The sequence below is a fragment of the Zingiber officinale genome, chromosome 1B (assembly GCF_018446385.1).
Source record: "Zingiber officinale cultivar Zhangliang chromosome 1B, Zo_v1.1, whole genome shotgun sequence".
NCBI lineage: Eukaryota > Viridiplantae > Streptophyta > Magnoliopsida > Zingiberales > Zingiberaceae > Zingiber > Zingiber officinale.
Window position 1 is genome coordinate 117,893,959 of NC_055986.1, and position 18,702 is coordinate 117,912,660.

The following is an 18,702-nucleotide window of genomic DNA, read 5'->3' on the forward strand; positions in this document are numbered from 1 at the left end:
ACAATACGAAACTAAATATGATGTCATGGCATATAGTGAGCAAACAATCATGGCAAGGTTTAGCATAAATAAAATACCTAGATTACCTATCTAGGTATCCTTAAACCTTAGCTAAGTTAAAACTTAAACCTAGATTGCCCTCTAAATGCTCCAAGAAAATGCCAAAACCTAACTTGGCATTTCTAATTCTCTTGATTAACTTATGCCAATTGAAATTAAGTTTATTCTTCAAATGTTGGCATATTTCGTTCTTCCACAAGAGTAGCACTTTGAAATTAAGGATTAAATTGACCTTAAATTTCCTAAGAACATACCAAAATCCCAACTTGATAGTTCTTATGATTTTTCCAATTTGTGTCACTTAAAATATCATCCAATTTATTAAATTGTGACACATTTTACTCTTCTCAAGTGTAAACATAAATCCATTTCATTTTCAAAGGTTAATAATAACCTTGAAAATGCTCCTTGAGTGTCAATTTCTTCAAAGTTGGGTTAACTACCCTTTTTCTTAGAATTGACACTCTCTAACCCATCTATGGGGTAGAGAAGATGCTCCTAGGAACCCAAAACCTATTGGTGCTCCTTGGATACTTTAGGTATTCACTAGGGATAACTTCCCTAGATACCTTCCTAGTGACCTTGTTTGGCTTCTTAGAAGCCTTGATCACTTTTTCTAGGTCAATTCTAGGGATTGCTTCCCTTGTGACCTTGTTTGTGACTTTCTTAGACTTCTTAGAAGTCTTAGTCACATTTATTGCTAATATACTCTTAGGGATGACCTCCCTAGTATTTTTTGCTTGCCCACTATGCTTAGGGTTGGTTCCATATCTATATGGAACCCTATGGTAAGTAGGTGTATCCCTTTTGATTTTAGGTTTGTATCCCAAACCTCTATGGCCCTTGGATGACCCTTGTGTCATATTTATGATTTTTCTAAGGGTCTTCTCTAATTTATCAAGTCTTGACCTTAAGACTTGATTTTCCTTCAATAATTCTTCAACCTTAGGTTTTTCACTAAAACCTTGATTTTTCTTCTTCTTAGGCACATACCTAGAATCCTTAGGGTTCTTGCCTAAGTTCCTATCTACCTTTCTAAACCTAGGTTGAGAGGTTTTAGCATGATAAGCTACATGATTTTCTTTAATTTTATCATGCCTCCTATTTTCATGGTAAATAACATTTAAATGATATAAACTTGAACTATCATGCTTTTTACCATTATTCAAAGGGATAGGCTCAATAAAGGTTACCTTTCTTTTTACCTTGGAGGCTCCCCCTTGAGTTGAACTTCCTCCTTGAGCCTTGACCACCTTCTTCCCCTTAGGGCATTGACTTCGGTAATGCCCCTTCTGATTGCAAGAGAAGCACATAATGTACTCCTTGCTCTTCTTTGTTCCAGGGATGGTCTCCTTGGGCTTCTCCTTGCCCTTTAATGCCACTTGTCCCTTTTTCTTGGCCAATTTAGGGCATTTGCTCTTGTAATGCCCATGTTCCCTACATTCAAAGCATATAATATGATTTTTATTATTAAGTGAAATGTTTATACCTTTTTGTGTAGGGATGACACTTTCTCCTTTGGATCCGGAGGTAGAAGCTTCCTCTTGATCCGAAGATGATACTCCTCCATTTGGTTTTGCTTTACTTGTGGAGGTGGAAACTTCTTCATCCTCTTCTTCTTTTGACCCGGACGTGGAGGCTTCTCCTTCTTCTTGATCTGGTGTCACCAAAAGTTGCTCCCCCTCAATTCTAGAGGTGGAGGCTTCTTCATCTTCATCTTGTATATGAAACAAGGAGTATGCTCCCTCCTTACCCTTTTCATTGCATTCCTCTGAAGATGAAGCTTCTTAGACTTCTTTTTTGGAAGTTGAGCATCTCTCAACTTCGGAGTCCTCCTCTTGGTCTTGCTCCAATGAGTCGCCCTCTTTGGATTTCTCTTGATTCGGTATAGTGGAGGGGATCTCATGAATTGTTTCCAATTTGCTCCAAAGCTCCTTGGCATCCTTGAATTCTCCAACTTGTTCCAAGATGTTGCTTGGCAATAGATTGACCAAAAGCTTGGTCACTTTGTCATTGGTCTCACATCTTTGGACTTGTTCTTGGCTCCATTTGTTTTTCTTGAGAATTTTTCCCTTGGAGTTTGTTGGAACCTCAAAACCTTCCATGAGAGCAAACCATTGCTCTATCTCCACCATCAAGAAATTCTCGATCCTTGATCTCCAAAGATCGAAGCTAGTAGATGTGTACGGTGGAGCCACCCTTGTGTCAAATCCAAGTCCATTTTGGAATTGTATCTTGAAGTTGAGCTTCTTGAATTCTTTGACTTTGATGAATTTGCTCCAACTTCTTCACCCTCTAGCTCTTCTTGTTATGTTTGCCCCTTCCGGCGATGATTCCGGTGAAGAGCGGCCTCGCTCTGATACCACTTGTTGGGACCAAAAAGTAGCTAGAGGGGGGGTGAATAGCTCGTTGCGTGCTAGGTGCTCATCGTTGCTTGTTTCTTCAAAGATGCGCAGCGAAAATACAAGAAACAAACCACACAACGCTAACAAGGTTGGTTTACTTGGTATCCACCTCACAAGAGGTGACTAGTCCAAGGATCCACACCTACTCATGCACCCTCCACTAAATAAAACCATCCTTTTCGGTAACTACCGAAGGCGGAGAAGCCCTACAAGTTCACACTACAAGAAGAAGGGGAAAGGATACAAAATACAAGCATAAAGCTTACAATGAGTACAAGAAAACCCTAACCCTAGCTTTCTTTCTCTTGCAATAGATCCGCCTCTTGACTTGGAAGAACCTCCAAGAACTTCAAGAACTGGCATGGAGAGCTCTGTGGAGTCGCTGGTGAAGATCTGAGGTCAGTCGTGGAAGCGATACCGAAGGAAATGAACGTCTGCGGCTTAAATCGACGCTAACGGTCGAATCCTGATGATTGGAATGCTTCCAATCGATCGGGGAGCCTTTGGATCGATCCACGGATCGATCCAGAGCGCCTCTGTGCTCTGGAAAAATGCCTGGATCGATCCACGGATCAATCCAGCGCTTATCGCGCGAAGCAGCAGCGTCCCAATCGATCCACTGATCGATTGGGACCTCTGGATCGATCCACTAATCGATCCACTGATCGATCCACTGATTGATCCAGCTCTTGGTTTTTATCCAAAACTAAGTCCCAAGCCTCCCAAACCAACATTCGGTCAACCTTAACCTGTTGATACGTCATGCCTAGCATCTAGTCACTTGCTTGACCTGCTAGGACTCCCTCACCAAGTGTCCAGTCAATCCCTTTGACCCACTTGGACTTTTCTTTGTGCCAAGTATCCGGTCAATCCCTTTGACCTACTTGGACTTTTCTTTGTGACACGTATCCGGTCAATCCTTTTGACCTACTTGGACTTTTCTTTGTGCCAAGTATCCGGTCAATCCCTTTGACCTACTTGGACTTTTCTTCATCATGCCTGGCTTCACTCACCAGGACTTCCAATCTGCCTAGCTTCACTCATTAGGACTTCTCTTCTGCCTGGCTTCACTCACCAGGACTTCTCTTTTCGCCTAACATCCCAGTTAGGACTTCCCAGTCAAGTATCCGGTCAATCCTTGACCTACTTGACTCTTCTTCAATCAACCTTGTATTGTCAAACATCGAAACCCAAACCAAGACTCAAGCTTGGTCAACCAGGTCAACCTTGACCTGAGAGATGTTGCACCAACAGACAATTGGAAAAGGGTAAACCAAGGAAAAACATGCGTATTTCTTGCCCATATTGGTTCTGTGGCTTCTTCGCCTCATGCTATGTCTGATAGAAGGGTTGAAAATTTGATGAGACCCTCTCAACATATTGATAATGTGATGTATGTTCAAGCTAAAGAAGAAAAGGAGAAAAATCGTTTGCGTTTGAAGACCTCAATTGTCATTGTTCGATGGCTAGCACTTCAAGGTTGTGCCTTTAGAGGTAACAATGAATCTCTATCTTCATCTAATCGTGGGAATTTTCTTGAATTGGTGAAGGCTTTTGCAAAAATGAGTACGGAAATTGATGAAGTTGTACTTGAGAATGCTCCAAAAAATGCCCAATATATTGCTCCAGAAATTCAGAAAGATATTTTACATATTATGGCCAATAGAGTACGACAGATGGTTCGTGAAGAAGTTGGAGATAAATTCTTCTGTATTCTTGTTAATGAAGCACGAGATATATCTAAACGGGAGTAAATGACCATTATCTTGAGGTTTGTGAACAATCATGGGATTTTGACAGAAAGATTTTTTTCCATCAAAAGTGTTAGTGACACTACCTCATTGAATTTGAAAAAAGAAATATCAAATGTTCTTGTTCATCATGATCTACAAGTTAAGAAAATCAGAGGCCAAGGATATGATGGTACTAGCAATATGCATGGCGCGTGGAATAGACTGCAGGCATTATTTCTCAGAGATTGTCCTTATGCATACTATGCACATTGTTTTGCTCATCGACTACAATTAACATTGGTTTCTGCCGCTAAGGATGTCAGTGTTATTTGGGAATTCTTTTCTCATTTAGATAATATTGTTACTTCTTCTACTAAGCGCATTGCTGAGTTACATACTACACAAAGAAATGAAATTGAACATATGTTGGCAATTGGAGAACGTGATTCTAAAAGTGGGGCCAATCATATTGGTAATTTGTAGCGGGTAGGAGCTACTCGTTGGAGTTCTCACTATGACTCAGTAAAAAACTTGATAAGTATGTATGCTGCAACTTGCAAAGTTTTTGAAGTTCTTAGTAAGTATTCTCTAAATGGAAGAGCTAAGGCTGAAGTTCGGGGAATTTACAAAAACATGGCAAACTTTGAATTTGTGTTTATTTTGCACTTAATGCATAAAATTATGAGAACAACAGATACTTTTTGTCAAATTCTTCAAAGAAAATCTCAAGACATTTTAACTGCTATTACATTTGTCTCTACTACCAAAACCATCATTCAAGGTGGCAAAAAAGGCGAATACGCTCACCCCCAGCAACCCGTCCCAGGGGCAACACGGAGGAGGTAAATCACGTGCGGCTACTAGCCTTTGGAATAGTGACTAGCACATAAGGGAGATATGATTCGAACCCCAGACCTCATGATGGCAACACCTCATGCGCTAGCCACTAGACCCATTCGAGGGGACCACCAAAACCATCCTTCAAGAACTTAGAGAATGTGGGTGGGAAGAATTTCTTCATGAAGTGAAATTTTTTTGTTCGAGAAATGATATTAATGTGCCTGACCTTGATTGCCTATATAAGATTGGTCGTTCTCGTTAGTAAACTACAATTGAGCATCATTATCACTTTGATGTTTTTAATGTAGCAATAGATTTCATCTTGATGGAGTTAAATACTCGGTTCAATGAGTTATCAATGGAACTTCTTTCTCTTAGTACAACTTTAGATCCGAAAAATTCATTTGATTCAATTAATAGTGATGATATTTGTAAACTTGCAAAGAAGTTTTATCCTGAAGATTTCTCAAATCAAGACATCGTTGCTTTGGAATATGAATTGGTACATTATAAACTTGATGTAATGTAAAATTTGAAGATTTCTACACTTGTTGAGTTGTGTCAGCAATTAACTGAGAGTGAGCGGTCAAATGTTTACATTATGTTAACTAGATTGATTCATCTCGTTTTGACATTACCTGTTTCTACCGTCACTACTGAGTGAGCCTTTTCAGCAATGAAGCATGTGAAGACGACACTTCGCAATAAAATGGAGGATAATTTTCTTGAAGATTGTTTGACACTCTATATTGAACGAGATTTAGCTAAAGATATATATATAAATTCTATTATAGATGAATTTTATGTTTCAAAATCTCGTAGGGCACAACTTTGTTGAACAATATAATGTAATAACTTTTTTTGTTATATATCTATATAATTTATTATATATTTTTTAATAATAATATATAATTTATTACATTAAGTTCAACCCCCCACTTTAATTCCTGGATCCGTCCCTGTATTTTTCAATAGTACTTCTCTAAATTTAGTAAATAGATGCTATTATTTAAATATTATAGAGGAGAGAGAAAAAATAAAAAAAAAGGTGACATAGGTATTTTTAAATTTAATAAAGTAATTTTTTATTTTAAATTATGTAGTTTGGATAAAGAAATTGGTGTGGATGTTGTTATAGTTTAATTTAAACCTGCACCAATAATTTTTAAGCGGATGATATTTTATATTAGTTTATTTGTTAAAAAAATAAAATCAAATAGGGCATGTAGGCTGAGATCATTATATTTTAAAATTGAAATTTTTGAAAAAAAAAACAGTTGGGACATTAGACTAAGTCTAATAATTTTAAAATATTTGCGAAATTTGGAAATCAGTTTAAAATTAACGATAGGTTTAGACATTAACCGTTCGATCATGTCGTTATATTTACATGCCACGTGGCCTCAGAATCGAACAAAAGTACGGATTTGCATCAATAAAATTACCCAAATTTCGTGGAAAACACGGACGCCACCTATCCTCATATAGTCGACGCCGTCGGCATTTCGGCCAGCCCTCCAGGTTTGGCCCGTTCAAGTCGATTGCCTCCGTGAAAAATTAAAAAGTCGCCACCGCTTCGTACCGCTCTCCCCTTTCTACAATCCTCCGATATTTCTTCCTGATCTAATCCAGCTGTTTGATCGCGATTCTAGGAGGTAGATCTCGTGCCCTTTCTCGATTGATTTTGTTTTATGTTCACCTTACGTGAGAAGCATAATCTTGATTTTGTTTTTTGTATGCCTAATTACTTTTACGGGAGTTGTTGCAGCGGTTGCTTCCCCAATGCTTGCTTTTTCCCTTCGTTTTCTGTTCGTTCTCAATCATTTGGCAGGTTTTAGGCTCTGGGATTTCCTTGTAAATCGGATTTTTTTTTTTTAATGCAGAGGAAGGAGGAAGGAACGTCAGTGCCAAATCCATTTTTTCCAAGTTATATGCCTTTCTGAAAATGACTGTTGGATCCTCCTTCCCTTTGCTCCAAGAACTATGTGTTGCCCAAAGCTTTCCTCATAATTGTCAACCTAAGGTATGTGGAAGTCCATGGGAATATTTATTACAGTTTGAACCTTGTGCATTTGTAATTTGGTAAGATTAATGTACAATTTTCAGAACTTAAGATCAAAGAAATGGAACCGAGTGAAGGTCTCTCTCCTTTCTTCTAATGTTTTGGTACGATAAATCTTTGCAAAGGAAATTCCACAGTATTTTATACAATATCTTCTCACTTTTTTCTTTGCAAAGGAATTAAGTTACTTATAAATATGACGGTTGTTGTTTCATCTGTAGTATTCAGTGAAACATGTTTTCTAGATTTAGTTAGAAATATAAACTGTTTTTATAAGTTATATCTTTTATCATGGTTGCTCTTGCACAATTTTTCTGTATAAGTTTTGATCTACTCCTAGGTTGATGTTAATGTTAATGTTAATTTAGTTTGTGAATCAGTTTGCAGTTTGTCCATGATTAGTATTGGTATCATATTTGTCTTTTATTTCTATTGTTCTTGATTTGTTCCTTATATTTTGTTTTTCATCGAGTTCGCAGTGAGAACTCAGAGCTAGGGCTCGACTTGGAAAAACAAGAATTTAAGAGGAGATGCTGGAATTTTTTTTTTACCAGTAATAGTAGTTTTATGTTATGGAATTCTTAGGTTTGGTCATTCAAATGCATTAGGGATCCTAATATGTTAAGCAACATCATCTGAAACAAAAGTATGAACATTTGACCTTGTGAAGGTCCTCATTTTCTTGCATCTACTCATGATCTCCATTTCACATAATTGTTCTTATTATATTGTTTCGCCCTTTTTATTTCAATTGCTTCAGTTTTGAGACCCTAATTCACTATCTAGTTACATCTAAAATAGTTTTATGCTTCTTTTCAACTTGTGAAGTTAGGATTTCTTTGTAAGCAGTGTATTCTTTTCATAACAAGAAAATCAAACTCATAGTTTTTATTCTTCATGTAAACTTACTGGATTTGAATTATTTATAATGTCTTCTCATGCATTTTTAACACTCCCCTTGCAGAGAAAAGGTGCTTGGACTGCTTATGTTTCAAACAGGACATACAAGTCAAGGTTTTGCATTCCATACAAACACAATGTTTTCAGATGCCAGTCTTTTAATCTGCCAAGCACTGGAGATGTAATCCCTCATTTAAAATATACCACTCTGGCTTTGGCTAGGTATTTCGTTAGTCTGACCATTTTTAAGTAAAATAAGTGATGATACTTTCATTTCATTTTTCTTGTCTGTCAGTGAATATCTGCAAATTTGTGAGATGGCCTAACATATACTCAAAGATTTCCCATTCTAAACATGAATATATAAATTGAAATTCACATGAAGTAACATCCTCCTGTTTTTTTAGTCTGAAGTGAATTAGTCCTGTTTTCTCTCTGCATTGCTCCACCATTATGTCATCCTTTTTGTGATACTGTGGTTCTGGTGTTGATTGGAAGAATAAATTTCACTTTAACAGTGACCTACCACCTAATTACTTCTCATATGTTTCCTCTTTCATACCTTTGTTTTCTGAATTTCTCCACCATTACCTCATCTTTTTTGTAATACTGTGGCTCTGGTGTTGTGTGGCAGAATAAATTTTGCTTTAGCAGTGACCTGCCACCTAATTACTTCTCATATGCTCCTTCTCTTTCATTTTAGTCCCCACTTTCATGGAATCGAGAACTAGGTTTTTGTTTCATCAATGAACTATTTAAGCCTCCATGGTAGTAAAGTTTGATTTTATATTTAAGCTAGTATAATTTAGTTCTCTTTAAATAAGAATTATGTACTTGATTTGGAATTTTTGTACTACTTCAGCTGACAAAGGATCTTGAATGAGAATTCCACCACTTCGCCATTGTTATGTGAACAACTTCAACTGACACATGTTATAATGGCAATCATGCACCATTATGATAATCACACACCATAATTTTCTAGCTAGTGCTGCAAAATGATATCCCAATAGGCAGTTAAACAGTGTTATAATTGCAATTATACACCTTAATTTGCTAGTTTGTGCTGCAAATTAACTTCAATTAGCACTCACATGCTCTAATGGCCGCTGTATACTGTAATTTGCTAGTTAGTGCTGCAAAATGATATTTAAATGTGGTGCATGGAGTCTATGACTTAATGGTTCGAAGAATTTGGTAATTGATTAGCATTATAGATAATATTTTATTGAAGAGCATAATTTAGTAACTTATTTGAATCCATAGAGGATTTTCTGGTTTGTTAACTTAACTGAACTGGAATTCTATAACGATAGTGTCTATTTGTTGATGTGATGTATATGGTTTTCAAGGAATGTAGTTTGTATTGTTTGATATTTCCGGCTTTTATTATAAATTACCTTTTAAGGAATTGAAATAGTGTTTTTTTAATATATTCGCCATTTCAGTCGTGGAGTCCTGAAATCACTATCTAGTGATAGATTTAGTTATAAACAATTAAATTGTAGCTAAAATCCTTTTTCAAATGATATTTTTGTGGATTATCCTGATTTCAAACATGTCAAACTTTGCCTCAAGAAAAAGCAACCGTTTTGAAATATGAGTCTTCATTTATTTTTTACTTATGGAGAAATTTTACTAGCCTATATATATGTTTTAACATTTGATGTCCTTTTATTTTGATTTCATCTTACTTGGTGAAAACGGTTAGATGAATAAAATCTAATTTGATTATGTTGTAGATCTTGCAATGCTTTGCTTGGAAGTAATTCTTTTCAATTAATCCCTGCTGTCGGACTTATTACTTTTTCTATTTGGGGTCTTGGGCCAATGATGCGGTACCTTAGAAGCCTATTTGATGTAAGTAATTATGCATGGCTACTTGATGCTTTTACATATCACGGAGTTTAATATAGCATATTGCTTTTAAATTTCTCTAACAGAATGATAGTAATTGGAAAAAGAGCAAAACATACTATATTTCAACCTCGTATGTTAAACCACTGCTCATTTGGACTGGAACCATGCTTATCTGCAGGTCTGTTTGAATCCATGTTTCCTTCCATTTGCCGAGTGTATGTCAAATCCTTCTTTTACATTAACAAAATTAAATCTGCTTTCAGATTTTTGGACCCTGTAGTTCTACCCTCGGAAGCAAGCCAAATAATTAAGAAACGTTTTCTGAACTTTGTAAGATCCTTATCATCAGTATTGGCCATTGCCTATTGTTTCTCAAGGTAAGTATAATAATCATTTCCAAATCAGAAATGGTTGACATGGTCCTTTCTTGCTGTGCACCTATTGATGGCGTTAATCAAATAAACAAGTCCTTAAGTGATCCGTCTTTCTGTTCTCAGATTTAGATTAAACGTTTATATCATCTGGCTGCTTTAATGTACTTATAGACTGGGAAATGAATTCTATGATAGATATCAACCATGGTGCCTTTAATGCATTTCTTCATCATTCACAATTTCCAGCAATTTTTTCTAAGCTATGAGTAGCAAATTAATAGGACCTACCTTTAGATTGATCAAGGAAATAGAATTCTAGGGTGTTTTTGTTTCCTTTTAAGGGAAAAAATAGAAAATGATAAAAAATTTTGAAAAACTTTCCTTGTTCTTTATGAAATATTATACAATTTATATATTTTTCCTTTTTGTACGAAGATGCTCAATTTTCCAAAAAAAAAAAAAAAGCAAATATTATTATGAGCATTTTACCAAAACACATCCTTATAACCAAATTGTGCTATTTTTTTTATGTTTTTTCTTAACCAAAAATGTTTTTTTCCCCATGATACCCTGGATTTGTTATTTCATGGTAGCAAGCTGAATTACAAATCAACCTGCAGCAAAATTTAAGGACAAAAAAAAATCTAGGGCCACCTGCAGCAAAATTTGATATGTTTGACTTGAGGTGTATCAAAGTTCAACATGGTGTAAATCTGCAAAAAATTTGTTGTAAACTGATTTATAAATCAGCTTGTGATACCATCTAGGGTACCAAAGAAATTTTAATGATTATATGGAAGTCTGATTTGTTCGACTTGGATTCTCTGAAAGCACAAACAAATCAAGCTGATTTGGAAATCAATTAGTGCTTTGAAAATTGACACAAAATAGCTTTAAGCTGAATCTGCTTGCGGTAGGAATTCCACCATTATGAGCTTTAAGATCGCCAAGTTGTACCAGACCTCCATGTTTCCAAAGAATTATTTTTTCCCTCCCCAAATCCTGCCACAAGCTGAGTTATAGTTCAGCTTGTGGCCAGGCAATAACAAATCCAAGGTGTTTATGGGGGAAAAAAAGACCTGCAATGTTTTTTGGTGAAAAACTATTAATAGGGCTCAATTTGGTCATTTTTAATTATTGGGAATGTGAATTGGTAAATTGCTCTTATTATTATCAAACATAATTTAGTTAACAATATTCTGTTTCTTTGAAAAGAAAAATGGAAAACTAGACCATATTTCCCAAAACAAATTACTGCCTTAGCATTTAGCTTGTTACTGTAACAATGTTCAGTCATTATTGGCTCTCTGTTACAGTTCAAAAATTTATTTATTAGGATGTTTAGGTCTGATTCTTCTTTATTCAACAGAGTTTTTTTTTGTAATTTTTCTATGTACTTGTGCAGCTTCATTCAGCAGTCACAAAAATTCTTCACCGAGACTAGTAGTACTGATGATACAAGAAAGGTATGCTATTTCATATTTTCAATTAAGTCATTAATATCCTATATGCCATCATTATTATGCTTATTTATTTTTCCAAATTTGAGGTTAGTTTGAAGACTTTGCTATTGAACTTGCTTATGGCTATTATACTTACCTCAGTTAATGCAATCTTTAATGCTTTGTTTACATGAAGAGGGAGGAAAGGAGAGGAGAGGGAGGGAGAAAGAGATCGAAGTTGAATCCACAAAATCCATTTACTTGGATAAAGAAAAGAGGAAGAAGATTTAATTATGCAAACCACCCTCCTTCGTCCGATATAGTACCCTCCTAGAGTATCTTCAGTGTCTTGAAGTCGGCTTTAGCAAATTTGGCGATTGTTTGGATCATGTTAGAAGATTTGAAGGTTCGATGTGTGCCAAGGTGGAGAGCGACTTAGTCACTCAGACTTGTCTGTGGTTGATTGTCTGCCTCTCTCTTTCATGTCTGCCTCTTGCTTGCCTTTCTTGCTTGACGATGGCAAATCAAACTTTAGGTCTGCTAGATGTTAGGCTTGGTGAGATTCGGGGGCTAAATATGACTCCACAGGTGCTTCCATGGATGATAGATTTTAGGCTTGATGAGATTTGAGGGGCCAAAAATGACTCCCTAGGTGATTCCATGGATGACATTTCCACCCCCTCCTTTTTGTCTCCATTTGAAGTAGGAAACAAAAATATTATCTCGGTGATCATGCAAGATAATGCCAAATCATAGCATTACATATGAAAAGCAAATATTGAACTTAACTAAGTATTTATTTATTTATTTTCTTTATCTCTTTCCTCCTTCCACCTTCAATTTACTACTGGCACTATACATCAGAATATCGGCATGATACCATATCATTCCAGCCAAACACTGAAATACTGACACAGCTCAAGATTTCAACCTTGCTACAAAGATCAGTAGTGGAGGTGGTAAGCAATTAAAGTTAACAAATGGTGATAACACATATAAGAGTGCATGTGAACAATGACAAATCCTAAATACGAACCAATTAATTACTAGGTATGCTTATATCATAAATAACCTGGGTCAACTTATATATACTAATATAAAAAGTTTCAATCTACATCAACCCCATCAAGTTTAAAGTAACACACTTTCACCTGCTAAGCATTTAAATAGCCTTTGTCATAATCTAATATATACAAATTTAATCCTAAATTCCACTCAGATCCAAAAATTATATCAGCACGGTTCAATGTGCCAAATGTTGCCGAGTGTTGGCATGGCTTGACACCGCAGGTCTTGGTCTGAACTTATGGTGAAATTAAAATTTTATACCTTGATCAGCACCCTATAGTCTTTAGGACATTGGATTTGAAGCACATATTTTTGTAGAGATATGTCTAGGAAAACCCTTCACGCTAGATTTTCTTTATATATACCAAAATTATTTATCTGGGCCTTAACTCTGAAAAGGTAAATTCTCCAGTACCTGTGTACAAAGTCATCCAATCCATTAGGAAATTTTATATTAAGAACTTATGCATCTGTTTGAAGTATTCAGTTTAACCAATGATGAACTTTTTTTGTTTATTCACTTGTTTATTCCTTACTGTGGATCAGTTGAATATCTTACTATCTTTTTAATAGAATTACACAATTTTTCAAAATATCTTCTCCTAAGATCCTTATCATTGGTGGCGGCCCTGGCCTATTGTGTCTTAAGATTAGTGTAATAAGTAATAATCATTTCCAAATGAGAAGCAATTGACATGGTGTTAATCTTATAAGCAACTGAGTAAAATCTCGTGAGCAACAGAATAAAAAGGTTTCCTGTGAAATTTTCCTAGAACCTAGCTAGCCCTTAAGCTTCACAAGAATGATCAGAATTGATCCTACAGTTTGTGCTGAATTTTTTAGTTCTTTTAGAGACATTACGTATTGCTTTAATTTTTTTCACTGATTGCTCTATTTTTTTTAAAAAATAATTCTGCAGATTGGTTTCCAGTTTGCTGGAAGAGCTGTATATACAGCAGTATGGATTGCTGCTATTTCATTATTCATGGAGCTGCTGGGATTTTCTACCCACAAATGGGTCACTGCTGGTGGGCTTGGAACAGTTCTGCTGACTCTGGCTGGTCGTGAAGTAATGCTAAATTTATTGGTTTTAGCAAGGCTTTTACAATCCCATCTGTCTGATAATTTGTGAATTAGCATTGTTATAGCGTAACTGACTGTATATTCTTGCTAATAATTTCCCAGATATTTACAAATTTTCTCTCAAGTGTGATGATACATGCAACTCGACCATTTGTTGTCAATCAATGGATTCAGACTAAGATTGAGGGCTATGATGTTTCTGGTGTTGTAGAGGTTGGTTATAACTTTAAAATCCCAGCTAACTGTCAGATTGTTGTTCTAACTATTCTTACATAACATTGAAAATCAATATTGGTAAGCTTGTATCTGTTACATGTTATCTAATATTGGGAAGAATAATGATGCAGCAAGTTGGCTGGTGGTCTCCGACTATCATAAGAGGTGAAGATCGTGAAGCAGTTCATATTCCTAATCATAAATTCACTGTTAATATTGTGAGAAACCTCAGTCAGAAGACACATTGGCGGATTAAGACCCATATTGGGATCAGTCATTTGGATGTTAATAAAATTAGTGTAAGTAAAAATGTATGATTTGTTAGTTATTTGATCATCCACCTTATTCTTTTTATTATTTACTCATTTGTTATTGCAGAACATTATAGCAGATATGCGAAAAGTTTTAGCAAAAAATCCTCAAATAGAACAACAGAGGTTGCACAGAAGAGTTTTTCTGGATAGTGTTGACCCAGAAAATCAAGCTCTTTTGGTAAAAATCTCTTCCAACAGCAATTTTTTTTATTTCTTCAATGTACATACTTAGAACTGAAGCATATCCACAGTTTAACACTTCAGGATTTCCCTCAAATTTAAGGACCCAAAAATTCCTCTTTATGTGTATATAATATATATAATTTATGTTTTTAAAATTTTTGTTTATTATTATCTGAGGAACAAAGAACCAAGATTCTTAGACAAGTCTAGGACAAACCTGAAATTGAGTTTGATTTGGGTATTTAAAGCATACAATATCCTTGCGCTTGTTCTAATGAATTTATGAATCTAATTTCTATTGAAATGGACATGTCGGAAAATATATGATTGCTTAGGGTTTTCAGTCATCTTGGAGAGACTTTCAATTCATAGTTGGAAAATATAAGTTTACACGATTGCTTGATTTACTTGACTCAAAATTATTTTTAATTTTGAATAGTTTTAGTATTAAACCTTGGTCATAATTTAAAAAAGAGCTGAACATCATTTGAATTCTCATCTATGGGTGCTTGCCTGCTTGTAGATAGATTCTAGTGTTTACAGGGTGGCTGGATTAAGAGATTTAAGACCTTTATTATGTTCTTGTAGAAATTGGGTTCAGAGATAATCTTGAAATGGCCAACATAGGCCATGATGCTCCTGGTTGCACAATATGCAAAATTCTGTCATTCTTAATACTCCAATCTCGTAACTTCCTACCATGTTAAATTACTTTTTCAGTTATAAACATCTATCATATGCATTTTCTGGTTGATGGAGACAGCTTCACTTTTTGATTGTTTCTGTTTTCATTTTACTAAAAGCATCCTTGTCATATGAGTTTTCACTTTTCACTCAATTACTTGTTAGGAGTTACTGACCAGGATGCAAAATGTATGTCCATGATTTTAGGGCAGTAATAAAATTGAAAAAAAATAGGAAGGAGATTATAATGCATAGGGAACAAAGACATGTTTAAATAGGATTTTTTTGTTGCAGTGGCACTGAACCTATCAAAGTTATTCTGGGTTTATGTAGATTGAGAATGCATCCTTTGGTCATGGAAATTTTATGGCATGACATATAGTTTCAAATATGTTTATTTCAACTGCACAGTCTCTCACATGCATGGTGTTTGTCTGTGTATTTACCAATCACAAAGTAACCTTATATCTTTATACTTATAATTCATTTATGCATGCATACCAGTAATTGGAATTAGGTTTTAGTGAGCTACAGTTGATTCTGTTCCATATTAATGTTTTCAAAGTTTCAGTTATTTGAACTTCTATTAGGCTCCGTTTGGTTTGTGGGATAGGGATTAATGGTGTAGGTGGGATAGGGATTAATGATGTGATAAATAATCCCTTGGGGGAGTCAACGATTATTTATCACACCATTAATCCCTACACCATTAATCATATCCCATCTACCAAACACTCACTATCACATCATTAATCCCTAACACCATTAATCCTATCCCACAAACCAAACGGAGCCTTACTGTCGTATTTATTCCCTGGTGATTTATATTGTTTTATAAATCTATTACATTTCTTTCTATACAGATTCTTATATCATGCTTTGTCAAGACGTCACATATTGAGCAGTACCTCTGTGTAAAGGTGCGATATTATACACTGTTGTGCATTTGTATTTGTTGTTTCTCCTTGTCGAATGGTTTATATATGTATATCAAGTAATTTCCCATTTGATTTTGTTTCCTATTTTTGTAGGCATCTTTGTCCAAATCTTGGATATATGTTTTAAGCAAGCATTTGATGCATAATTATAAACCAGCTTTTGTTGTTCTTGAACACTAGGCATTTAGAACTTATTTTACATGCAATTTCTTTTGAAATTTTCTAGGAAAAAGGTTGTTTAGTTAATAATCTACAACGACTGAGTGCCGGCAAACAAGAAAGCCTAGCATTGTTTTTAGGAGACAAGAAATGCACCTTGCCTTCTTCCTAGAACAGTTTCCAAAATAATGCGATATTTGGTCCCTGGACACTGCCTAATTATCATATTGCTCTGATATGACTTTAAAGTGATGCTGTTGGCACTATACCATGCATTTGAATTGGGACTGCTGTTGAAAATAGCCACGCATCTACTTTTCTTACAGGAATGACATATGTTAGGACTTAGGAGCCCCATGAGCAAATAGCAATTATGGCTTGAGTGTACATTTAAGAGATGGCAACTGAATTTTCACAGATGACTATTTGGAGAAGTTGGGAGATGGCAACTGAATTTTCACTGATGACTATTTGGATAAGTTGGAAAGCTGATGACTAAACCGAACCTATGATTTTTTCCCCCCTTTAGTATGAAACTTAACATTTCCCTGACACTTCACACGGCTAAAAGAACTTGATTGCTGGTAAAAAGGTTTGAGCAGGTGCATAATGAGGGCTGAATTTGGCAATGACCTGCCCTGCTAGCAATAGTTTAATTAATAGACTTCACACTTGACCATGACTGAAGATGAGGGTCAAATAATAATGGATTTGACTTTTGGAGCAATGTAGTTAAGGTTTTAGATTAAACTATTGTTATGACCAAGAGAGTGGAATCTGGGACCAGAAGTTGTTTGGGTCAGCAGTTATTAAAATGTGATTGTATGAGGGGCTGCCTGTAGGAGTAAAGCACGCAGGAGAGATGTTATAGGGATTCTGTTGGGAAGAATCAATCAATTGTTTGCTGTAGCCAACGAATGCTTGAGATTTGGAAGACCCTGATTTATGTGCCTTAATGCTTGCAGCTAGCCTTGCCCAAATTATAAAAACAAATTTTCAACCAAAGTTCTGGTAAAATTTTGCTTCATCAAACCCACTTGTGTTTGTTTGTACGTGCAATAATTTTGGACGTTTGTAACTATTTCATCTTCCACACCACTTGTTCATCCTTTCTTTTACCTTTTGACATATCTTGGTATTCAGGTTCTTATTATTGGACTATCATATTGGTTTTAGTGTCAAAGAGATATTTGTTGCATGCTTTCTGATTGTTTAGTCTGTGGCTACTAAGATATAATGCTAAGTTTTGGAAATTAAAATGAACAGGAAGCTGTTATGTTAGATCTCCTCAGAGTTATCAGCCATCACAGAGCTAGGCTTGCAACTCCTATTCGTACGGTCCAAAAAATATATCGTGAAGCAGATGTGGAAGACACTCCCTTTTCAGACAGTGCTTTCAGACATTCTGCTACATCCCGTCACCCATTCTTTTTGATTGATTCTCAATCAAGATTCAACAGTGAAGACAAGGCCAAACTTCGCACAAACCAAGATCAGGTCAATAAGACTGCTGCTACAACAGAGATCAAGTCGTCTCCATCTCCGGGCGGTGGAATCTCATCCAGGCACCAAAAGAAGGCTGATACTGGAGATGCTTTGCCTAACAACAACAAAACGGGCACTGCAGCTACACTCTCATCCAATTCTCCATCCACGACACAGCATCAAGACCAGGATACAGAAGAACCAACTCCAAGAGTACTTAGCCAAAAACCCTCTGCATCTGAGGTTGCCGAGCGGTTTGATGCAAAAAATGAAGTAGAAAAGATGTCAATCAAGAAACAGCAAGCTCCCAAGCCAGTGTTTGAAGATAACATTGTCCTTGGGGTGGCTCTTGAAGGATCAAAGCGCACACTCCCTATCGAAGAAGGAATAGATGCATCTGCACAATCAGATACAAATGAGCTTGCCACTGCCTGGAATGCTAATGTACCTACTGCGACTTCTAAGGAGATTAGAGGATCAGTTGACAAGAGGGACCATGAAACCTGACCATGGCACACCAGCTCGAGGTGACTAGACCAAATCAACGATTTTTTTTCTTGTTGAATTGAGTTGAATAGATGTTTATAGCTTGATCAAACAGTGGATTCCGATTTGTATGTTTTGACTTTTGATGATCATTGTATACAGGAAATAGATGAATTACTTTTGATTTTCCTATCACTAAATTGTTTCTTAAAAAAAATCAAATTGTGAGTAGAAAAATAAAACTTTGGATATATTAATCCGTTTATTATTCTCAATTTTTTTATTCATAAAATGTCCTATTTTCCTATTTCCGATAAAAGAAAATTAAAAAAAAGGTAACTTTGCCTTTTGATTCTTTTTAAAAATTGATGTATGAATTTTGATTAAAATCAGGATCAGTCAAGTAAAAT

General features: G+C 35.7%; 2 protein-coding genes across 3 annotated transcripts; both read left to right on the plus strand.

Moving 5' to 3' along the window:
* The first annotated feature begins 4,219 nt into the window (after positions 1–4,219).
* Positions 4,220–5,702, plus strand: LOC122041273. Its single transcript, XM_042600912.1, has 3 exons — positions 4,220–4,670; positions 5,347–5,540; positions 5,604–5,702. The coding sequence occupies exons 1-3, from the start codon at positions 4,220–4,222 to the stop codon at positions 5,700–5,702; spliced, it is 744 nt and encodes a 247-aa protein (XP_042456846.1).
* An 805-nt stretch (positions 5,703–6,507) lies between these two features.
* Positions 6,508–18,487, plus strand: LOC121975173 (mechanosensitive ion channel protein 2, chloroplastic-like). Of its 2 annotated transcripts, XM_042526637.1 has the most exons (14): positions 6,508–6,693; positions 6,922–7,061; positions 7,145–7,204; positions 8,065–8,222; positions 9,743–9,860; positions 9,944–10,038; positions 10,124–10,237; positions 11,640–11,700; positions 13,664–13,813; positions 13,930–14,040; positions 14,175–14,342; positions 14,422–14,535; positions 16,088–16,144; positions 17,588–18,487. In XM_042526637.1, exons 2-14 carry the CDS (start codon positions 6,984–6,986, stop codon positions 18,311–18,313), a joined length of 2,010 nt encoding a protein of 669 aa, XP_042382571.1. In that variant the 5' UTR covers positions 6,508–6,693; positions 6,922–6,983; the 3' UTR covers positions 18,314–18,487. The 2 variants fall into 2 exon arrangements, with proteins under 2 accessions (XP_042382571.1, XP_042382579.1); XM_042526645.1 differs by lacking the exon at positions 7,145–7,204.
* Positions 18,488–18,702: the final 215 nt, after the last annotated feature.